This window comes from Callorhinus ursinus, unplaced genomic scaffold (genome assembly GCF_003265705.2).
Source record: "Callorhinus ursinus isolate GAN/ISIS: 27379988/994484 unplaced genomic scaffold, GSC_fseal_2.0 scaffold88, whole genome shotgun sequence".
In the NCBI taxonomy this organism is placed as follows: Eukaryota; Metazoa; Chordata; class Mammalia; order Carnivora; family Otariidae; genus Callorhinus; species Callorhinus ursinus.
In genome coordinates this window covers 2,604,428-2,625,954 of record NW_027397150.1, presented here as the reverse complement: position 1 = coordinate 2,625,954, position 21,527 = coordinate 2,604,428, and the positions used below count along the sequence as shown (strand labels likewise).

General features: G+C 43.2%; 1 protein-coding gene across 2 annotated transcripts in view; it reads right to left on the bottom strand.

Annotated features, from left to right (window-relative positions):
• Positions 1-465: 465 nt before the first annotated feature.
• The window catches only part of LY9 (lymphocyte antigen 9), a 28,860-nt gene continuing 7,798 nt past the window's right edge, over positions 466-21,527 (bottom strand). For both annotated transcript variants that reach the window (XM_025860587.2, XM_025860588.2), the window contains 8 exons: positions 13,219-13,494; positions 12,389-12,718; positions 10,901-11,170; positions 8,981-9,082; positions 7,894-7,947; positions 4,556-4,836; positions 4,115-4,186; positions 466-989 (listed from right to left, as the gene is read on the bottom strand). In XM_025860587.2, coding sequence (XP_025716372.1) covers positions 921-989; positions 4,115-4,186; positions 4,556-4,836; positions 7,894-7,947; positions 8,981-9,082; positions 10,901-11,170; positions 12,389-12,718; positions 13,219-13,494 — 1,454 coding nt within the window. In that variant the 3' untranslated portion in view covers positions 466-920. The remainder of the gene's footprint in view (positions 990-4,114; positions 4,187-4,555; positions 4,837-7,893; positions 7,948-8,980; positions 9,083-10,900; positions 11,171-12,388; positions 12,719-13,218; positions 13,495-21,527) is intronic.

Genomic DNA, 21,527 nt, shown 5'->3' with positions numbered 1-21,527 from the left:
TCTTTCTTTCTTTCTTTCTTTCTTTCTCTTTCTTTCTTTCTTTCTTTCTTTCTTTCTTTCTTTCTTTCTTTCTTTCTTTCTTTCTTTCTTTCTTTCTTTCTTTCTTTCTTTCTTTCTCTTTCCTTCCTTCCTTCCTTCCTTCCTTCCTTCCTTCCTTCCTTCCTTCCTCCCTCCCTCCCTTCCTTCCTTCCTCCCTCCCTCCTTCCCTCCCTCGCTCCCTCCTATCCTTCCTTCAGATTTAATTTGTTTATTTGACAGAGAGAGAGAGAGAGAGCACAAGCAGGGGGAATGGCAGAGGGAGAGGGAGAAGTAGGCCCCTGGGATCACCACCCAAGCCAAAGGGAGACACTTAACCTCTGAGCCACCCAGTTGCCCCTAGTCTTTCCTTTCTTTACAAAAGTGGCAGGGCTTGCTGTTACATGGGTGCACTAGCACACATTTAACCACATTCCTACTAAATGGACATTTAGGTTATTTCTGTCCTTTTATTTAAAAAGATACTACATGGACACAATTTACATAGATCTTTGCATCCATGTGTGAGAATATCCACTGGATTCATTTTAGCAGCTCTTTAGAAGATGGTGTGAAGGTCCAGGGTCCTTTCAACAACACTGGACCTGTCTTGGCCGAGCTCTGAGGTGGTGCATCTGAGCTGAGAGGGGAAACTGTATGAGCACACAAGGAGACGGACAGAGCAGGGACACCTTGAAGGCTGGGGACTCCAAGAAAGAGCCTGTGTCTGATCTATTAATGGGCTTGGGAAGTCACAGGGGTGGAAGGAAGCGGGAGGGTGAAATCCACACATCTTTGAGACACTGAAGACAATTCTGAAGTGCTTCTGTCTGTAAGAGCGCAGGCCCTACACCGTCCAGCAGACTCTCCAACTACAGGGAGAGAGGCAGCAGCTGCTTTTCTCTTCAGGTGAAATTTTCATAAGTAGGGCTTTCAGGAGACTCGAGATCATTCTGTTGTGGTGGTGGCATCACCTGTGAGCCAAAAGACACACAAGCATATGGTTAATAAAGCCTGGGAGGCCTTGGTTTCCTTGGCCCTGTGATGGTGAGAGAGGGAGGTCAGGCCAGTCTAAGACTGGTCCATCCTGTAGGAGTCAGGTCATATGGACTGGCCTAGGGATGGAACAATCCATCAAGCTGATGGCAGGCATTTATGCAGAACCTCCTGCTGGGAAGTTGGCTAGGCTCTCTGTGAGGGAGATAGAGGGCAATTTAGTGCAGCAGGTTGAGGGAATACAAAAATGGCAATAAAAGGCCTTGCTCTCAAGAAGCTACTGTCTAATGAGCTCAGTCTCTGCCCTGGCTGGAGAAGCAAGACAAATATCTGTAGAAAGATATTCCAGGTGGTAGAGATTATGCATCAAAGTAATGGTCCAGACTCGTAGGCCTTCATGTTCCCAGGGTTCTGAGGACTCCTTCTTCACCGAAGGCCCTGAGGAGCAGGTGAGATGTGAGCTGATGCAGACAGGAGGGGAGGCAGGGTGTCAGTAATAGCTCAGGAACAGTATAAACCTTTGAGATATCATGCAGAGACACATGTCAGAAAATAATGGCTAACGTACGTTTGAGAATTTCCTGACCAAGTGGGCAATGATAGCCTCAGGGGACCCAGAATCAAGATTCGTGGTCCTAAAAATTCTGAAGGCAAGGGATAAATTCTGTCAAGACCTTGGCCAAAGAAACGCATTCATTTCCACTTAGACTGTGAGTGAGGGTGGTTGCAGGGATCTGGAGTCCCTGGGGTGGTATGGGAGTCATGCAGGACTGACCAGACCAGAGGTGACTCAAGGCCATTCTGAAACTCAGAGTAGGGAGTGATGTCCATGACTTTAAGATTGACCAGTATTGGCCCAAACACAAAGGGCTAGGTCAGAGTAGAAAGCAGCTTTGGGAATATAGTGAAAAGTACAGATGAGGTCTCAAGGCCACAGGTGAAGTACCTTATTGGCTCAGCATAGGCGACATTTCACAAGACAGGACATGAGGTAGATGACGGTTGATGGCTGCATATCTGCACAAACACTTACTGAGCAAATTCTATCCATCTTTTAAGGTGCAATCCAAATTATTTTTTTCATGAAGCTTTTCCTGTCTACCTCAGTGCAGTGGTATCTCCCACTTCCAATATCTGGAAAACCCTTGGGAACTGCACACCTAACAAGTAGTATGTAGAGCGTTTTCATTTCCCTTCTAGGTGATTGAATTGGCTCCACTCCTCCTCCACTGAAAGCCAGGTAAGACAACAGTCTTCAAGGTTAAGGATAGTGCCTTAGACATATCTAAATCCCCACAGCATTCACTCTAGTTCTAGGCAAACAAAAGATGTTCAATAAATATCTATTGATTGATTCATCAGTCACAGAGAAGTAGTATAACTGAAAAACTTTGAGAGTTTTTCTTTTTTAAAATCTTGTTTGGGGGTGCATGGGTGGCTCAGTCGGTTAAGCATCTGACTCTTGATTTCGGCTCTGGTCATGATCTCAGGGTGGTGAGACGGAGCTCTGTGTCTGGCTCGGCGCTCAGCAGGGAGTCTGCTTAAGATTGTCTCTCTCCCTCTGCCCCTCCCTCCCTAAAATAAGTAAATAAATCTTTGAAAATATTTTGTTTGAGCATGTTAAAACAAGGAGGAAAAACAGGGAGGGAATTCTGGGAGAGATTTGAAAACAAAAGTATATATGGACCCAATGTTTTCAGGGAAGTGAAAGCAGAGCCGGCAGCTAGAATCAGGCCAAGGTTAATTGGTTAAGATTATTCAGGATTATTTTAAAACTCTTTGTGGTTCTTATTTTATTTTATTTTATTTTTTTAAAGATTTTATTTATTTATTTGACAGAGAGAGAGACAGCGAGAGAGGGAAGACAAGCAGGGGGAATGGGAGAGGGAGAAGCAGGCCTCCCGCCGAGCAGGGAGCCCGATGTAGGGCTCGATCCCAGGACCCTGGGATCATGACCTGAGCCGAAGGCAGACGCTTGACGACTGAGCCACCCAGGCGCCCCTGTGGTTCTTCTTTTACACACACACACACACACACACACACACACACACACACACACACACATATATATATTTAAAGATTTTATTTACTTGAGAGAGAGAGAGCATGAGCTGGGTCAGGAGGGGCAGAGGGAGAAGGGAAGGGAGAAGATTCCTCACTGAGCAGGGATCCCGACGGGGGCGGGGGAGCTCAATCCCAGGACTCTGAGATCATGACCTGAGCCAAAGGCAGATGCTTAACCAACTGAGCCACCCAGGCGCCCCGTATTTTTATATTTTTTAAAGATTTTATTTATTTATTTGACAGGGAGAGAGAGAGAGAACACAAGTAGAGGGAGGGACAGAGAGAGAGGGAGAAACAGGCTCCCAGCTGAGCAGGGAGCCTGATGCGGGGCTGGATCCCAGGATCCTAGGATCATGACCTGAGCCAAAGGCAGACGCTTGACCGACTGAGCCACCCAGACACCCCTCTTTCTGGTTTTTAATCCTGAAATCCACCTACTGTCTGTGTTAGGCAAAATTAGCTTCTGCGAATCTCAGCTTCTTTTGCTAGAAAATGTGAATGACAATACATTTGTAGAGGTGTTCTAGGGATCACATGAGATATGTTTGTCAACGTTTTATGAACTTGATGTGAAAGTCAGTTATTATTATTTAATGGTAAATTCTACCATTAAGGGATCTTTTAACATTACAATAAAACCAATATGTTGTAGTTAATAGCACATTTCCCAAAAAATCTTGACATTGGACTATTGGCTAATTTCCAATTGATTTGGGAAATTGCCATTGTGGTGGAAGTAGATTTAGAAATATATATAGATCATACAGTATTTGTGTTTACAGCTTCTCATTCTGGTCAGTGTTAATAATCAGTATAAAACATTATTAAACCAATTAGAAATGTTCAGCCTTTGGCCAAACAAATGTGAATCAGAAATACTTGTTTAAGCATCTCTGTTGACCATGGAGTGTGTCAGGGGGATGCATAGTGGAGAGAACCTAAGCTCCTTTGCTTGGGGATCTAAGACTTTCAGTTAAAATGGTCTGTGCAATAGTTCTTTGCTTTAGGAGGCTTGGGATACAGAGAAAATTGTTCTTACCTTCTGAGATGTCTGTACACAGCTGTAGATTGTGGCTGAACTCTCTTTTTGCTCAGGAACTGGGGTCTTTCCCTGTAACAGACCAACATCAGACTATCCATAATCACCAGATGAGAGCTTTCCAGAGTTTCATGTTCAGCCCGTAAGGAGAAGGGACACCCCACCCAGGTTTAGGTTTCACACAGAGGGTGGTGGCTACCTTAGTGCAGTGGGGACCATGCTTCTGGTTGCTCACACCTCCCTTATCAATGGCCCAAGCTTGGGAGCTGAGGATGAGCTCCTTCGTTCCAAGGGACCCCAAGGTTTGGTAAACATGGATAGAGCCACAATTATCTGCCCATGTGCTGCTGGTTCTGGCCCCAGTTTGGAAGGACTAGTCATCCAGGATATTGGATGGGCCTAGAAGTGGAGGAGGAAGGTGTATTGATCCAAAGAGCTCACCTGCAAGTTGAGGAACACTTGCATATACTCCGTGTTGTCCACAGACGCAGGCACCATGCTTTCCGGAGTGACGAGATCATACTCTGCTTGCCCCTCAGATGATGAGTCAGATCCAGTGCTTTCCTGAGTGAGCAAGTCATACTCCTGGTGTCTTCTAGCCTTGGCTATGCCAGTCCTCTCCGGGTCCTTCTTCATTGTTTCACTGCAGTCAGAACTTCTGTCGGAGGTGGAGCTATGCTCTTGCTTGGCAGTCTTAAGGAAAGTGTCCAGCTTCTGACACCCTTGGGAGAGCATATTGCATAGTGTGTGGCCAGCAGTGAGTTTTGAACACATTGTGCAGGCTTGGTAAAAAGAGTCCCAGTCCCCACCTTTTTCTTGTTTTGTGCAAGGATCCAACCTGCTCTGACTTCTACTCCAGGTGAGGCCCAAGGAACTGGAGGAGAGGTTGTTTTCCTGTCTCCCCACAGGGGACTCTATTCCACTCTCCCTTCCTCCTTCCTTTCAAGCATTCACTCATTTCCATTTGGTAAACATTCATGGAGTGTGACATGAGATGGACTTAGCAACACTCAGTGAGCCAAACTGGCTCTGTTGGCTAAGCCATCCTAAGTGCCATGATGTGTACTCTGAAGGTCATTAGACCTGCTCTTGAAGGAGGACGCTGTCTAGCGGGGGGTCAGATCCATACAGAAATCAACAAAGACAAGCCCAGCTCTGGCAAAGGTGACATGAAAAGTGTGAGGAAAATCTGAGGACATGGTCTCTGGTTAGGAAGCAGAGAAGAGCTCATGAAAGTGGTGGGATTGAGGTGGGCCTTGATGGAGGGGCCTTGATTTTGATGAGTGACAGGCTATTCTTGGTTGAAGAAGCAGCATGATTAAGGAAAGGTGTGAAACCATTTCTTTTGGGAAAAGATGGTATTCAAAATATTTAACAGATGCAATGGACTGGGTGTAGGACAATCAGAATGGGTGTCTGTATTGAACAATTGGTTGGCACACTGGGTGCATGTCTAGCTGCCTTTGGGGACAGAGGAAGCAGCCCATTCTGTGTGTAGAATAATAATGGCTCACACTTACCAAGTGCCTAGTATGTATCAGACACCAGTCTAAACACTTTTCACTAATAAACTTATTCAATCTGCATGAAACCACATAAAACAAAAACTATATACATGTATTTTTTGCAGATGAGGAAACTGGAGCACAAAAGGGTTAAATATTTGCCTGAGTAAGTGGTAAGGTCAGGATCGGAATGCTGGAAACCTACTCCCTGATGTTCTTAACTAATACTCAAAACTGCTCCCTATGGGATTTGCATAGGGAAAAAGTAGGTAAAGGGCGGTCTGGTTAAATACTGAATGAGAATATAACACTAATCACCACCTATTGAGTGCACACTGTTGGCACTGACCCACTCAGTACTCACAGCAACTCTAAGAATTGGGCACACTTATTTTGCAAGGTAAGGAAACTGATGCATAGAGATTGAATTGCCCAAGATCACTAATGAGCAGAATTGAGATTCAAATATAGGACTATCTGACCTCAGAACACATACACTTGGGCCCTAGGTTTTATTGCCTTTTGAGTAACAGACAAAGGCCATGAGGAGCCATTGATGGTTTTAGAGCAGTCAGTGTTGACTTGGCAAAGTGATGAGCAGAAGGGATAGAAGAGAGAAACCCTGGGGAAGGAATGGCCAGTTAGGAAACTAGTATACTATTTGGGGGAAGAATTAACAAGGAATGGGAATGTCTGTTAATGAGGACTAGTTAAATAAATAAAGGCACATCTGTAGGATGGAATAAATGGGAGTCAGTCTTACATATGTTAATATTACTAGGATATTCTCTTAAGTTAAAAAAAGCAAGGTTCAAGAAAATGCTATAGATTGCTCCCATATGTGTAATTAAAAGAAAGGTACCTACACACACACACACACAAACACACACACATGCTCAAATATATTTAATACCCATAAACGCATTAAAGACCCCTAAAGGATTTTGAAATGCATCTTAATTATGAAGGCTTTTTGGGGGAACAGACCAGGAGATTGGGATTGGGAAGGAGATTAAACTATATATCATGTGAATATATGACTTTTCAATATAAAAACCCTATTCAATAAACAAAAGAATTGTGACATGACGAACCTCGGCAGTGATCTAGAGAAGAGGAGACTTTGGAGAGATGCTGGGGAGGTTAAAGAGGCAGATCTTGGGAGCTGAGGAAAGGTGCTGGGGAGGGAGGAAGAGCAGGGGTGACAGTGGTGTCCCCACTTCCTTACTCCTTCTGTGCCCAGAGCACCAAGGAACAAGGGCACAGGCTGGGGGAGACCAGGGTCTGCCTCCCCGCTGTGAGGAGGGAGCTTGTGGGAAGCTCCACACTTAGCCTCATTCCCACTTCTTGGTGCCTTTCTCTTGATTACATTTTCCCATCCAAAAAGTCTGCACTGTTGGATTACTTGAGCCGCTGGCATCCCACCCATACCACCCATCACTCCTTCTGTTCCATCTCTTTGGGGGATATCCTCCATGAGAGGTTACCTGGGTTTTTTTATAGCAGGGTTGTCCCAGTGTGTGGAGTTTGGGAATTCTTTAGAACTCCAGAGCGTAGAGTTCAGGGTGGTAATTGAGGACTGAGCGATGGGAAAGGGGGGGTGGTAAGATGCAGGCATCTCAGCTCACCGCTCCAACACCCATCAGGACAGTTCCACTTTTGCACACTTTGTGCTGTTGGGGTGTTGCACAGTATTTTGTTTGAAGAAAGCATTCCTTAGCGCTTTTTTTTTTTTAAATTATTATTCCTTAGCTTTTTTAAAAGTTGGAAAACCACTGCCTCAGTGATGTTCTTGGGTAATAGGTGTCCTAGACAGTCTCATGGGTTTTAATTTTAATTAGGTTTTAGTTTTGCTCCTACCACAGTTTCTATCATTCTATCTGGCCTTTGTTCCTCCATTCTTGGAATGAGGAAAATAACTCAATCCTCACCGGAGGCCACATTTAAGTGATGATAATGCCCAAGGAACCTTAGAGACCCCAGAGGCCGGGCTGCCTCCCCTAGCTCTGGTTACCATCTTTCCTGAGTCCGTCCTGGTTGTGGTTTCTGTTCCCCAAACCACCTTCCTTCTCCAAACCACATCAATTTTCCAACTTTAACAAGCTTAAGATGCAGGTTAGAGCTTAGTATCTGGGGTGGTGCCCAAGATTTGCATTTCTAACAAGCTCCTGGGTGGTGCTCATGTTGCAGGTTGGCAGATCACACCAAATAGCCAGGCTTTGGAGCTTCCATCTGACCCAGGGACCCCACAGCCCGTGTCATTGGTGATATTACCTGGTGTGTCTGTTGGGGTTTCAGCGTGGCTGGAGTTGGAGGCTGGGTCTGAACCTGACAAACCAAGGTAGAGAAGGTTTATCAATAGGTCTGTGAGGACAGAGGCATCTGATTCTGAGTGTCAAAGCAGACAGGGGGAGATTTCCGGGGACAAAAACAAGAAAAAGGCTTTGGGGAGGAGGTGAACCCTGATATGACTAGGAACCCACAGGACGGGGTGACCAGAGTCCTAAGGTCATCTTCAAATGAGGAGAGAGCCCTGGAGCCTCCGGCCATCCCTCTGTCCCCTGTGTGGTAGCCAATCATCAGATTGATTTGCTGTCTTGCAGGAATTGTTCTAGGGATCCTACGTGTTCTAACCAATATGCCCTTTCTGGGAACTATTCCATTTCCCCGGCAATATGAAATTCTGAGGGAGCTGCCAATCATAATAGCTAATCCCACTGGCCACAGGGATTGGGCCAAGCAATGGTCACATGACCCAAGGCTGCGCTTGGAATGTGGCCAATATGACTGAAGAACTAAATTGCTTATTTTATTTGACTTTTATGAAGTTAAAATTGAAATTGAAATATGGCGATTCAATTTTTTATTGAAAATCTTTCGAGCTGGAGTTGGAGGGAAACATCTTTTTTCTCTTCCTGGTGGCATATCTTAGTAGGTGTGAGTCTGGAGCTACCAACTGCCGAGTTGTGGCACACCCCACCCCCACCCCTGCCCCTCAGCTCAAAGAGAAAAGTAAAGGTGAGAGATGGAGGGCTCTGGTGATTTTTGAGACTCTGGTAACATTTGTCCCTAAGGCCAGCTCCTTTCCTGTCTTCCCCACAGATTGATTATGTGAGTCTCAAAATAATAAATCACACCTCCTGCACCCTCCCCCCCCTTTAAAGGTAGTTTGAGTCAGGTTTCAAGGATTCGTAACTAACTTTAGAGTCCCAACGAACAGCCCTTCCCCCCATCACTCTGAGAAGAAATGAAGTTTTGGGAGAGTGGGGGTAGGAGGGGATCATGAGAGGGCAGACAAGCCTCCAGAGGTCCCAGGGATATGGTCTAGTGCTGGCAGGTGCCAATGATCTCAGAAACCCACACGGTCTTTTTCGCTTCCAAATGCACCAGATGAAGATCCCAAAGCACAGGATGGAGGCCATCAAGGAGAGCCCAATGTAAAGCTCTGTGTTTCCCTCGGGGCCTTTGAAGAAGAAATGAATGATATTAATATAAATAATGACAAGGAGATTGGAACAAACAATGGACAAAGCATAATGGCCATCCTACCTGCCTCTTAAAATCTCATGTTATTGCAGAAAATATTCCTTTTCATTCTATTGAGCAGGCATTGTTCTGGGCTAGAAGTTATAGCAGTACTTAAGGCAGACACTGTGCCGCGGTAGAGAAATTTATGCCTTGCTCAATGTCCAGAGTTTTAAATACCTGAACAGGATTTGAATGCAGGCTGCCTGATCCTAGGACACCCTTATCAATCACACTACACTGCTCCTCTCTGTAAATGGTGTAAGGGCAGTTCTAGGCTTGAGACAGAGTCAAGATTCCACTTAATAGGGCTCTAAATCCGTCTGCCAGCCTGACCTAGCATTGTCACATCCTAGGTAAACCTTCCTTTTTCCTACTTCCTTCTAGAGCAGAACAGAGCACAAAACTCAGGATTCCAATCGTGCTTCTGCTGTGTGACCTTGGGCAAGTCCCTTATCCTTTTTGAGTCTCAGTGTCTTTATGTAATGAAGAAGAGTAAGAGTATTTGCTGTGTAGGATTATTGTGAAGTTAATTGTGTTAAAATGTGCAAGGATAGAATAGTGCCTGGCATCTAGTAAGAGCCACTAGGGCTTTCTTTCCCGCTTCCACTCACAGTCTGTGTTCCTTTGTGGTCTGCATTGCTTCACCTATCAATTTCTTTTTTTTTTTTTGGTAAGATTTTTTAAAATTTATTTTTTGACAGAGAGAGATAGTGAGAGAGGGAACACAAGCAAGGGGAGTGGGAGAGGGAGAAGCAGACTTCCCTTGGAGCAGGGAGCCCAATGCAGGGCTTGATCCCAGGATCCTGGGATCATGACCTGAGCCGAAGGCAGACGCTTAATGACTGAGTCACCCAGGCGCCCCTCCTTCACCTATCAATTTCTATCAACTCATCTCCGCTAACTTCTGACACTGTGCTGTCCAAGTATGGTAGCCACAAGCCATGGTATGAGCCCTTGGAATGTGGTCAGTATGACTGAAGAACTAAATTGCTTATTTTATTTGATTTTTAAAAAATTAAAATTGAAATTGAGATATGGCGATACAATTTCTTATTGAAAAGCTGGTAAGTCGGTTTGGAAAAACTTGGATATGTAAATCTATTTTTTTCAACTGTAACTTTTATGAAATCTGAATACAGATCAAGTACTTCCCATGGAAATTTGGCATCTGAATTGAGATGGGCTGTTAGTGTAAAATACATACTGGATTCAAAAACTTAGTACAACATGAAATGTAAATTATCTTAAGGATAATAGTATTGAATACAATCCAAAATGGTGATATTTTGGATTTAGGGGGTTAAATAAAACATTATTAAAGTTAGTTTTACTTGTTTCTTTTGGCTTTATCTAATGTGGCTATTAGAAAGTGTAAATTAGGGGCACCTGGGTGGCTCAGTCATTAAGCGTCTGCCTTCAGCTCAGGTCATGATCCCAGGGTCCTGGGATTGAGCCCCACGTCGGGCTCCCTGCTCCGTGAGAAGCCTGCTTCTCCCTCTCCCACTCCCCCAGCTTGTGTTCCCTCTCTCGCTGTGTCTTTCTGTCAAATAAATAAATAATAAAATATTTTAAAAAAATAGAAAGTGTAAATTGCATGTGTGATTCCCATTATATTTCTATTGGAATATGCTACTCTAAAGCACTCTTGCCCACACTCCCTCACTGCACTTCATAAAGAACCACTCAGAATGCAAACACTTGGACCCAAGCATCCAAGGCCCCGAGGCCTGACTGAGCAGAGATAAAGGGTAACCTGGACAGATGTTGCCGGAAAGAAACTGCTGGGAGCTGTCGCTGACAGGGTTGCTGGCGATGCATGTGAAGTTGGGATGATTTTCACCACTTGTCCAAGAGACATTGAGGTGAGGTCCCCCTTGGGACTCAAAGGTTCCTTTTGGTATGGGGGTCCATCTATATGTCACGTTGTGTCCACTGTCCTCCACTGAGCATGTCAGGCTGACCCTGCAGATGCCATCCTCAGCAAGCCCAGGATGCCAGGTAATTTTTGGCTTCTTCAATCTCCCTGTGTGACGAGAAAGACAGACCTAAATGCAGAGTCAGGTCTGCCTGCTGAGCAGTCACCATGTCTTCACTCAATCAGAATATACTCATTGAGTTGTGTGTTGACACTGCATTAGGGCTGAGAAAGTGCCTCCAGAAGTCACAGGCATTTTGGAGTGCACCTGGCCTTTCTCTTGGTAGTCATGAAATCTCAGACATATCACTTCACCTCTTTGGGCCTTTGATGCTCAGATGTTAAATAAAGGAGTTAATGAGAACTGGAAAAAAAGATACCACATCACTCTATACAGTACCTTGTGAAGAACTAGCAAACCCATCGACACAGGTAAGTACAATGTCCCATGTGCTTTGAAGACTCTTGAAGACTTACATGTTGAGGTTCCATCATCTAAGTTTTTTTACCCAGGAGATAAAGTGTAAAGAGGTGAGTGCAGTGCTGACATAGAGTTAGTGCTCAATAAATGTTAGCAATTTTAAAAGAAATATAACATTGTCTCCAGTTGTTTCCAGTTTATTATTATTTTTACCTAATCTTCTTGTCTTTTTTAAATATTTGAGTCACAGTATGCTATAGATGTGGACTAGCTCATTTCCAGCATATTTTAACAGGACCACGCACAGTGATTCTTCACAGATACTTAGACACCAACAAACCCAGGCAGGGGATGTGATGACCATGTCTGGATGGTACAGGTGAAGGAGCTGGCAAATGTAAGCCCAACTGTCAAGACAAGCTCCTGCGAGGCCCAAGCCTGAGGAGAAGACTGCAAGTTCTGTCCCTCCCACTCGGGAGAGCCAAGCAACTGTCCCTCGTGGAGGTCACAGGGTCTTTGGACACTAAAGCCTTTCTCCTCAGTCTTCTCTGAGTCCACTCCAGCCAGCTGTGCCCTTATATTCTATAAAAATGCAGGTTGAAGAGTTCTGAGACTCACCTGATATGCAATGCTGGAGGACAGGGGCAAGTACTGAAGGTTGGGTGGTGGAGATTAACTGGAAGCTTAGTAAAAGGGGGACCTTGGCAGGTAGATTTTGCCCAGCTGCTGGATGGAAATTTTTCCTCCTGTGAGTTGACTGGTCTGGACTCAATAGCTTTCCTAGTGATCTGAGGCATTTTGGTAGGAGGAGAGGCTCAAGGGAGGAGGGAGGCAGGGAAAGCAGCAAAGAGGAGAAACATCTCAGGGAAGGAATCTAATGATGAGTGCTCTGCTCAGAAACTCACCGTAGACCAGCAGGGTGATGTGTTTTGTGCTGATGACTCCGGAGGCCTTTGAGCATACATAGGCATAGTAGTGGCCAGCATTCTCCATCTTTAGCTGGCCAATCATCAGGGAGTAGTCTTGGCTAGAGTTCCTGTTGGGATCCTTGAACTTAATGAATGAATCAGCTGTTGCTGCTTCTTTCTGCTCTTTGCTGATAATAGATGTGTTAAACATCCAGATGACATTCTCTCCGGAGTGACTGGCCGAGAGTGTTAGGGGCAGGGTGACTGACTCCCCCAGGATCCCCACCACCATCTCCCCCATTGACTCTCCTCTGGAGGCTCCTGGAGCTGCAGTCAGAGATGAAACATTGCGGCTTCAGTCACTGGCTCTCTTCTCTTAACCCTCAGCCTGCCTGAAGGAGATAGAAGCCCCATAGGCTCTCCTGCCCACACCTCCTTTCCCTTCCTCTGATGAGGCATCCAATGAACACTTGTCCCGGACAGATATGCACCTGGCTCTGCCTTTTGCATACTCAGGCCTCTCTTGTCCTCCCTGTCCTTCTGAGGAGACCTCAGGCGGTACCTCCCCCAAACAAAGAACAAACTAGATCTCTTCATCCGTATTCTCTTCCCTTCCCTTGCTCTACCCTTAGGGTTTCACAGTTCCCTGGGAGTTCCCAAGTACCCTGCCAGTCTCTCTCAGGCCCCGGAGGGTAGAGAACAAGAATTTTTCAAGCCTGTCTTCTTCCCCACTCCACCTGTGTCCTGCCAGAATCCTGGCGGTTTAGACTTCATAGCTGCTCAGACCATTTCTAGAATCCCCTGGAGGGCCTAAGTGGAACCTGTACCTGTACAGAACTGCCGGGCATGGACGGGGCTGGAGGTGTTCTGGCTGACTGGGTTCCTGGCTGTGCAGATGTATGGCAGGTCTGGGTCACACAGCCTCCAGTGGATGATGAAAGTGGAGCCCTCATGGGATTCAGAAGCATGAGAATCCCTCAGGGTCCAGCTGTACAGAACACTTGTCCCTGCCCTCTCCACAAAGCAAATCAAGGTAATGTTACAGGAGCCACTGTCAGACATGTTCACAGACTTCACGATGACTTGAGGCTCCGGCACCTGCTCTGTAGGGACAACAGCAATGAGGAGATTACTCAGATCTTTGCTGCAGCAGGGAAGGGCTGGGAGAAGGTGGTGATGATAGAAGACCTAGGGATAGAAGGAAGAAGCCAGAAGACCTGTTCCAGGGGAAGTTTTCTCTTAGCTTCCCACTGCAGCCTAGACCGAGTGCCTCTCTTCTACACTTCCGTAAATCCTGTATAGGTGTTATCTCCGTGACTCAACATGACACTAGTGTGATTACTCCTCTCTCCCCACATCAGTATATGAACTACTTGAGGACAGGGCCAATGCCTGTGCCTGAATATCTAACACCTGAATGGCTCATGAAAGTCTCTCTTGAGTGTTTGGTGAATAAATAGATAAATTAGGTAGTCCCAAACACTGTGGAACAGGGAGCTCTGCCTCTAGAATTTGAGTTGTTTTTGCCTTTTAGTCTGAATTTATGACCATTGTGCTTCCAGACCTTCTTCCTGATCCTTTCCTTTCCCTTTGTTCCATTTCCTCTATCCACAGTGTGTGTGTGTGTGTGTGTTTAAGTTTGCTTTTTTGGAGGAATTGGTAATACATAAAATTGAAAAGATACAAAAAAGTGTACATAATTAAAAAAGCAAGCTTTCTTGTCTCCAGCTACCTATTTCCTCTCCCCAAGAATTACTGTTGTGAATTTCTTATTGATCTTTCTAGAAATATTCTAGGTATAGATACATACATGATAGTATACTATATTTATACTGTCCTGAACCCTCTAAAATTTAATAATACATTGGATTTCTGGCAAAGATGGCAGAGTAGAAGAACCCTAAGCTCACTTATCCCATGGATACAACTAGGTAACACCCACATCAATGTAAACAACCCAGAAAATGACCTGAAGACTGCCAGAACAAATGTTCCACAGCTAAACGTATAGAAGAGGTCACATCAAAGAGGGTAGGAAAGGCAGAGATGCAGCTGGGAGCTAAATGGACCCATAGAACTGTCCATGGGAGGGAGGGATGGTGTGGGTGCAGAGGAGGGACAGAAACAGACTCTCACACAGGGAAGATGAATCCCCATAACATTTGATTTTGAAAAACCAGAGGGGCCTAATTTCCTGAGTTTTTATAATCAGCGGGGCTTAACACCTGGAAGTTTAAAAATCAGCTGGCTGGGCTCTGGGATGGGGAAAGGAAACTGAATCCCTGCCCTTAAAGAGGCAGCACAACAAACAGCATAGAAGCAGCAGTTTGAAAAACACCTGGAATATATGGGAAGGAGATTTGTTTACTAATCTCAGAGCATGTGCTGGAGGGACAGAGATCATTGGGAGACTTCTCCAGGAACAAAGGAGCTGGAGGACATCATTTCCCTCCTCTGTGCCCCTCCCCAGCCTAGACACATTGACACCTGTGGGAACCAGTGCAGTGCCAACTCAATACCTAACTTGCTAATAGCACACTCGACCCCCACATTTTCCAGTAGACATGCCCCTTCCAGTCATGCCTCCATTCCCGGTCCCCTCCCACAGCAGATCTGTACACACCTTGCTAACACCAGACAACTTGCCCTCCACCCAACCCCCACTTCTGCAGATCTGCCCCCTCCAACCCAGCTTGCCTGGGTCCCATTTGCTATAGGTCCCCTCCTTTATCCCACTGGTGCAAACCTTGATAACACTGCCCAACTTGCCCCTGGGTTCTCCTGTGGTCCTGCCCCCTCCAATGTGCCCTGGCCAAAGCCCATCCAAAGTGGTGCCACAAAACTGGCAGTGTGCAAGGAGTGCCAGCAGGGGCCAGCACCACTCTAAAGTGATTCCTGTCCCAAGGAAAAGGGAAGATAATCACACACACACACACACACACACACACACACACACACACACACACGTCCAACCATGGCCCTAGCAATGTGCTAAGGGCAGACATCTGGTCTCAGTGCAGGCCTTGCCCACCAATCAAAGCTTCTCAGGGAACAAAACAGGGAAAGCACCCTGTATTCAGTGCTATTGCTTCTCTGGCAAATGCCTGGTCTAACTCAAGCCCAGGCAGCCCTAGACTGGCCCACTAATAATTACATAAGGACCAAACCCCGCCCACAATAAGCAAGGATGTCATTGCAGATGACTGGACTGAAGGCAAAAGTACCTCAGCCATACCAGTAGGGCATACACAACACATATAGGAGACACCCCTAAAGCTCCAATTTCTGGTGAATGGGAACATTGCACTTCAGGGCACTCCAGGACCCCTTCTTTATAAGGCCACTACTTTCAAGAGCATGAGACACAACTGACTTTCCTACCACATATAAACAGACACAGATGGGAGGGATGGGGTGGCTGGTGATGGGCATTGAGGAGGGTATGTGCTATGTGAGCACTGTGAATTATGTAAGACTGATGAATCACAGACATTACCCCTGAAACAAATAGTACATTATATGTTAATAAAAAAATAAACAGACACAGAGAATTAGACAAAATGAGGAGATAGAGGAATATGTCCCAGATGAAAGAACAGGACAGACTCATGGCAACAGAGATAAAAGAAACTGAGATAAGTAATATGCCGGATGGAGAATTTCAAGTAATGGTCATAAGGATACTCACTGGACTTGAGAAGAATGGAGGACCTCAGTGAGACCTTTAAAAAAGAAATGGAAAACATAAAAAAGAACCAAGCAGAGAATAAGAACTCAATAACTGAAATTAAAAATATTTGGATGGGGCGCCTGGGTGGCTCAGTCGTTAAGTGTCTGCCTTCGGCTCAGGTCATGATCCCAGGGTCCTGGGATCGAGTCCCACATCGGGCTCCCTGCTCAGCGGGGAGCCTGCTTCTCCCTCTCCCACTCCCCCTGCTTGTGTTCCTGCTCTCGCTGTCTCTCTCTGTCAAATAAATAAATAAAATCTTTAAAAAAAATATTTGGATGGAGGGGCACTTGGGTGGCACAGTCAGTTAAACATCCGACTCTTGCTTTCAGCTCAGGTTGTGATCTCAGGGTCGTGAGATTGAGCCCCACTTTGGGCTCCATGCTCAGCATGGAGTCTGCTTGAGATTCTTCTTCTTCCTCTGCCCCTCCCACTCATGATCTCTCTCTCTCTCTCTAAAATAAGTAAATAAATCTTAAAAAAAAATACACAGATGGAATAAAAAGTAGACTAGAAGAAGCAGGTGAATGAATCAGTGACCTAGAGGACAGAGTAATGGAAAGCAATCAAGCTGAATGGGAGAGAGGAAAAAAATAATAAAAACTGAAAATAGACTTAGGGAATTCAGCAACACCATCAAGTGTAATAGCATTCTCAATATAATGATTCCAGGAGAAGAGAGAGAAAGGGGAGCAGAAAATTCATTTGAAGAAATAATAGTTGAAAACTTACTGAATCTGAGGAAGGAGACAGAAATCCAGATCTAGGAGGCACAGAGAGCCCCCAAAAGTCAACCCAAGAAGGTTTGCACCAAAATACATAGTAATTAAAATGGCAAAAAGTAGGGGCCTGGGTGGCTCAGTTGGTTAAGCGACTGCCTTCAGCTCAGGTCATGATCCTGGAGTACTGGGATCGAGTCCCACATCGGGCTCCCTGCTCGGCGGGGAGTCTGCTTCTCCCTCTGACCCTCCCCCCTCTCATGTACTCTCTCTCTCTCTCATTCTCACTCTCTCAAAATAAATAATAAATAAATCTTAAAAAAAATAAAATGGCAAAAAGTAGTGATAAGGAATTTTAAAAACAGCAAGAGAAAACAGTTACATACAAGGAAGATCCCATAATGCTATGAGGTAATTTTTTTAGCAGAAACTTTGTAGGCTGGAAGGGTGTGTCATGATATATTCAAAATGCTGAAAGGAAAAAACCTGCAACCAAGAATATTCTATCCAGCAAAAGATACCATTTAGAATAGAAGGAGAAACAAAGAGTTTCCCAGACAAAAGTTAAAGGAATTCATGACTACTAAACTAGCCCTATAAGAAATGTTAAAGGGGATTCTTTGAGTGGAAAGGAAAGATCAGAAGTAGGAGTAAGAAAAGTAGGAAGCACAAAAGCAGTAAAAGTAAGTTTATCTATAGAAATCAATCAAAGGATTCACTAAAAGGATATAAAGTATTTCACCATATACCAAAACCGTGGGAGGGAGAGGAGTAAAAAATATGTTCAAATTTAAGTGACCATCAACTTAATATAGACTGCTATATGGAGAAGATGTTATATAAAAACCTATAATGGTAAGCACAAATCAAAACTAGTAATAGATATGCAAAAAATAAATGGAACAGAATCTAAGCATATCACTAAAGAAAGCCAACAAACCATGATACAAGAGAGCAAGAAAAGAAACAGAGAATAACTACAAAAATAACCATAAACAAGTAACAAAATGGCAATAAGTACATGCCTATCAATAATTATTTTGAATGCAAATGGACTGAAAGCTCCAATCAAAAGACATAGGGTGACAGAATGGATAAAAAAGCAAGATCTATCTATGTGCTGCCTCCAAGAGCCTCATTTCAGACCTAAAGACGCATGCAGATTGAAACTGAAGGGATGGAAAAGAAGTTAGTATGCTAGTGGAAATGAAAAGAAAGCTGGGGACGCAATACTTGTATTGGACAAAATAGACTTTAAAACAAAGACTGTAACAAGAGACAAAAAAGGACACTATATAATCATAAAGGGTACAATCCAACAAAAAGATGTAACAATTGTAAATATTTATGCACCCAACATGGGAGTACCCAAATACACAAAACAGCTAATAACAAATGAAAAGGAAGTAATTGATACAATAGTAGATACCCCACCATTCAATAGTACAATACCCCACTTGCATCAATGGAGAGATAATCCAAACAGAAAAGCAACAAGGAAACAAATGGCTTTGGATGACATATTGGACCAGATGAATCTAACAGATATATTCAGAACATTTCATCCTAAAACAGTAGAATACACATTCTTTTCAAGTGCACATCAAACATTCTTCAGGGTAGGTCACATACTAGGCCACTAAACAAGTCTCAACAAGTTTACAAAGATCAAAGTTGTATCATGCATCTTTTCTGACAACAACACTATGAAACTAGAAATCAATCACAAGAAGAAATTTGGGAAGAACACAAATACATGGAGGTTAAATAACATGCTACTAAACAATGAATGGGTCAACCAAGTCAAAGAAGAAATAAAAAAATACATGGAGACAAATGAAAATGAAAACACAGTGGTCCAAAATCTTTGGGATGCAGCAAAAGCTGTTCTAAGAAGGAAGTTTAGAGCTATATAGGCCTACCTCAAGAAGGAAGAAAAATCTCAAATACACAACCTAACTTTTACCTAAAGGAGCTAGAAAAAGAAGAACAAACAAAACCCGAAACCAGTAGAAGGAAGGAAATAATCTATATTAGAGCAGAAATAAATGAAACAGAAGCTAAAAAAACAACAGAACAGATCAATGAAACCAGGAGCTTGTTCTTTGAAAAGATCAACAGGGGTGCCTGGGTGGCTCAGTCAGTTAAGGGTCTGCCCCCCATCCTGGGGTCCTGGGATCGAGCCCCACATCAGGCTCCCTGCTCAGCAGGGGGCTTACTTCTCCTTCTCCCTCTGCTGTTCCCCCTGCTTGTGCTCTCTCTCAAATAAATAAATAAGTAAAATCTTTTTTTAAAAAAAGAAAAGATCAACAACATTGATAAACCTTTAGCCAGTCTGGGGTGGGGGAGAAGGGAGGGGGAGAGAAAGAGATATATATAGAGAGAGACTCAAATAAACAAAATCAGAAACAAAAGAGGAGAAATAACAACTCACATCGCAGAAATACAAAGGATTATAAGAGAATATTATGAAAAATTATATGCCACCAAATTGGATAATCTAGAAGAGATGGATGAAATCCTAGAAACATATAACCTCCCAAAACTGAATCATAAAGAAATAGAAAACAGGAACAGACTGATTACCAGCAATAAAATAGAATCAATAATAAAAACACTCTCCCAAAATAAAAGTCCAGCACCAGACAGCTTCATAGATGAATTCTACCAGTTAAAGAAGAATTAATGCGTATTATTCTCAAACTATTCCAAAAAATAAAAGAGGAAAGAAAGCTTGCAAATTCATTCTATGAGGCCAGCATTACTCTGATTCCAAAACCAGATAAAGACACTACAAATAAAAAAAAGAAAAAAAGAAAACTACAGGCCAATATTTCTGATGAACATAGATGCAAAATCCTCAACAAAATATTAGCAAACTGAGTCCAACAATACATTTAACAAATCATTTACCACGATTGATTGTGGTGGGATGCAAAGGTGGTTCAATATTTATTTATTTATTCCTGGGATGCAAAGGTGGTTCAATATTCACAAATCAATCAACATGGTACATTACATCAACACAAGGAAGGATAAAAACCATTTGATCATTTAAATAGATACAGAAAAAGCATTTGGCAAACTACAACATCCATTCATTATAAAAATCCTCAACAAAGTAGGTTTAGAGGGAACATACCTCAACATAGTAAAGGCCATATATAAAAAACGCACAGCTGATGTTTTACTCAGTGGTGAATAATTGAGAGCTTCCCCACTAAGGTCAGGAACAAGACAAGGATGTCCACTCTCACCACTTTTATTCAACATAGTACTGGGTGTCCTAGCCACAGCAATCAGACAACAAAAAGAGATAAAAGACATCCAAATTGGTAACAAAGAAGTAAAATTTTCACTATTTGCAGATGACATGATTCTATGTATAGAAAACCCTAAAGATTCTACCAAAAAACTACTAGAACTGATAAATGAATTCAGTAAGGTTGCAGGATTCAAAATCAATATATAGAAATCCATTGCATTTATATACACTGATAATGAAGAAGCAGAAAGAGAAATTAAGAAAATAATCTCATTTACAATTGCACCAAAAATAAAGAAATACTCAGGAATAAATTTAACCGAGGGGGTGAAAGACCTGTACTCTGAAAACTGTAAAACACTGATGAAGGAAATTGGAGATGACCTAAATAAATGGAAAGATATTCCATGCTCATGGATTGGAAGAACAAATATTATTAAAATGTCCATGTAACCCAAAGCAATCTACAGATTTAAGGCAATCCCTATCAAAATACCAAAAACATTTTTCACAGAACTAGAACAAACAATCCTAAAATTTGTAGGGAACCATACAAGAACCTGAATAGTCAAAGCAATCTTGAAAAAGAAGAACAAAACTGGAGTTAGCCTGATACCAGATTTCAAGATATGCTACAAAGCTGAAGTAATCAAAGCAGTATGGTTTGGCACCAAAATGGACACATAGATAAATGGAACAAAATAGAGAGCCAAAAAATAAACCCACGATTACATGATCAATTAGTCTTTGACAAAGGAGGCAAGAATATGCAATGGGAAGAAGACAGTCAACAGATGGTGTTAAGAAAACCGGAAAGCTACATGCAAAAGAAAGAAACTGAACCACTTTTTTACATCATATACAGAAATAAACTCAAAATGGACTAAGGACCTAAATGTGAGACTTGAAACCATAAAAATCCTAGAAGAGAGCACAGGCAGTAATTTCTCTAACTTAGCTATAGCAACATTTTTATAGATATGTCTCCTGAGACACGGGCAACAAAAGCAAAAATAAACTGTTGGGACTACATCAAAATAAAAAGCTTCTGCACATCAAAAGAAACAATCAACAAAACTAAAAGACAACCTACTGAATGGGAGAAGATATTTGTAAATGACATATTTGATAAAGGGTTAGTATCCAAAATATATAAAGAACTTATACAACTCAACACCCCCAAAATAAATAATCCAATTAAAAATGGGCAGAAAACATGAACATTTTCCCAAAGAAGACATCCAGATGGCCAACAGACACATGAAAAGTTGCTCATAATCACTAGTCATCAGGGAAATGCAAATCAAAACCACAGTGAGATATCATCTCATACCAGTCAGAATGGCTAAAATAAAAAACACAAGAAACAGCAAGTGTTAGCAAGGATGTGGAGAAAAAGGAACTCTCGTGCACTGTTGGTGGGAA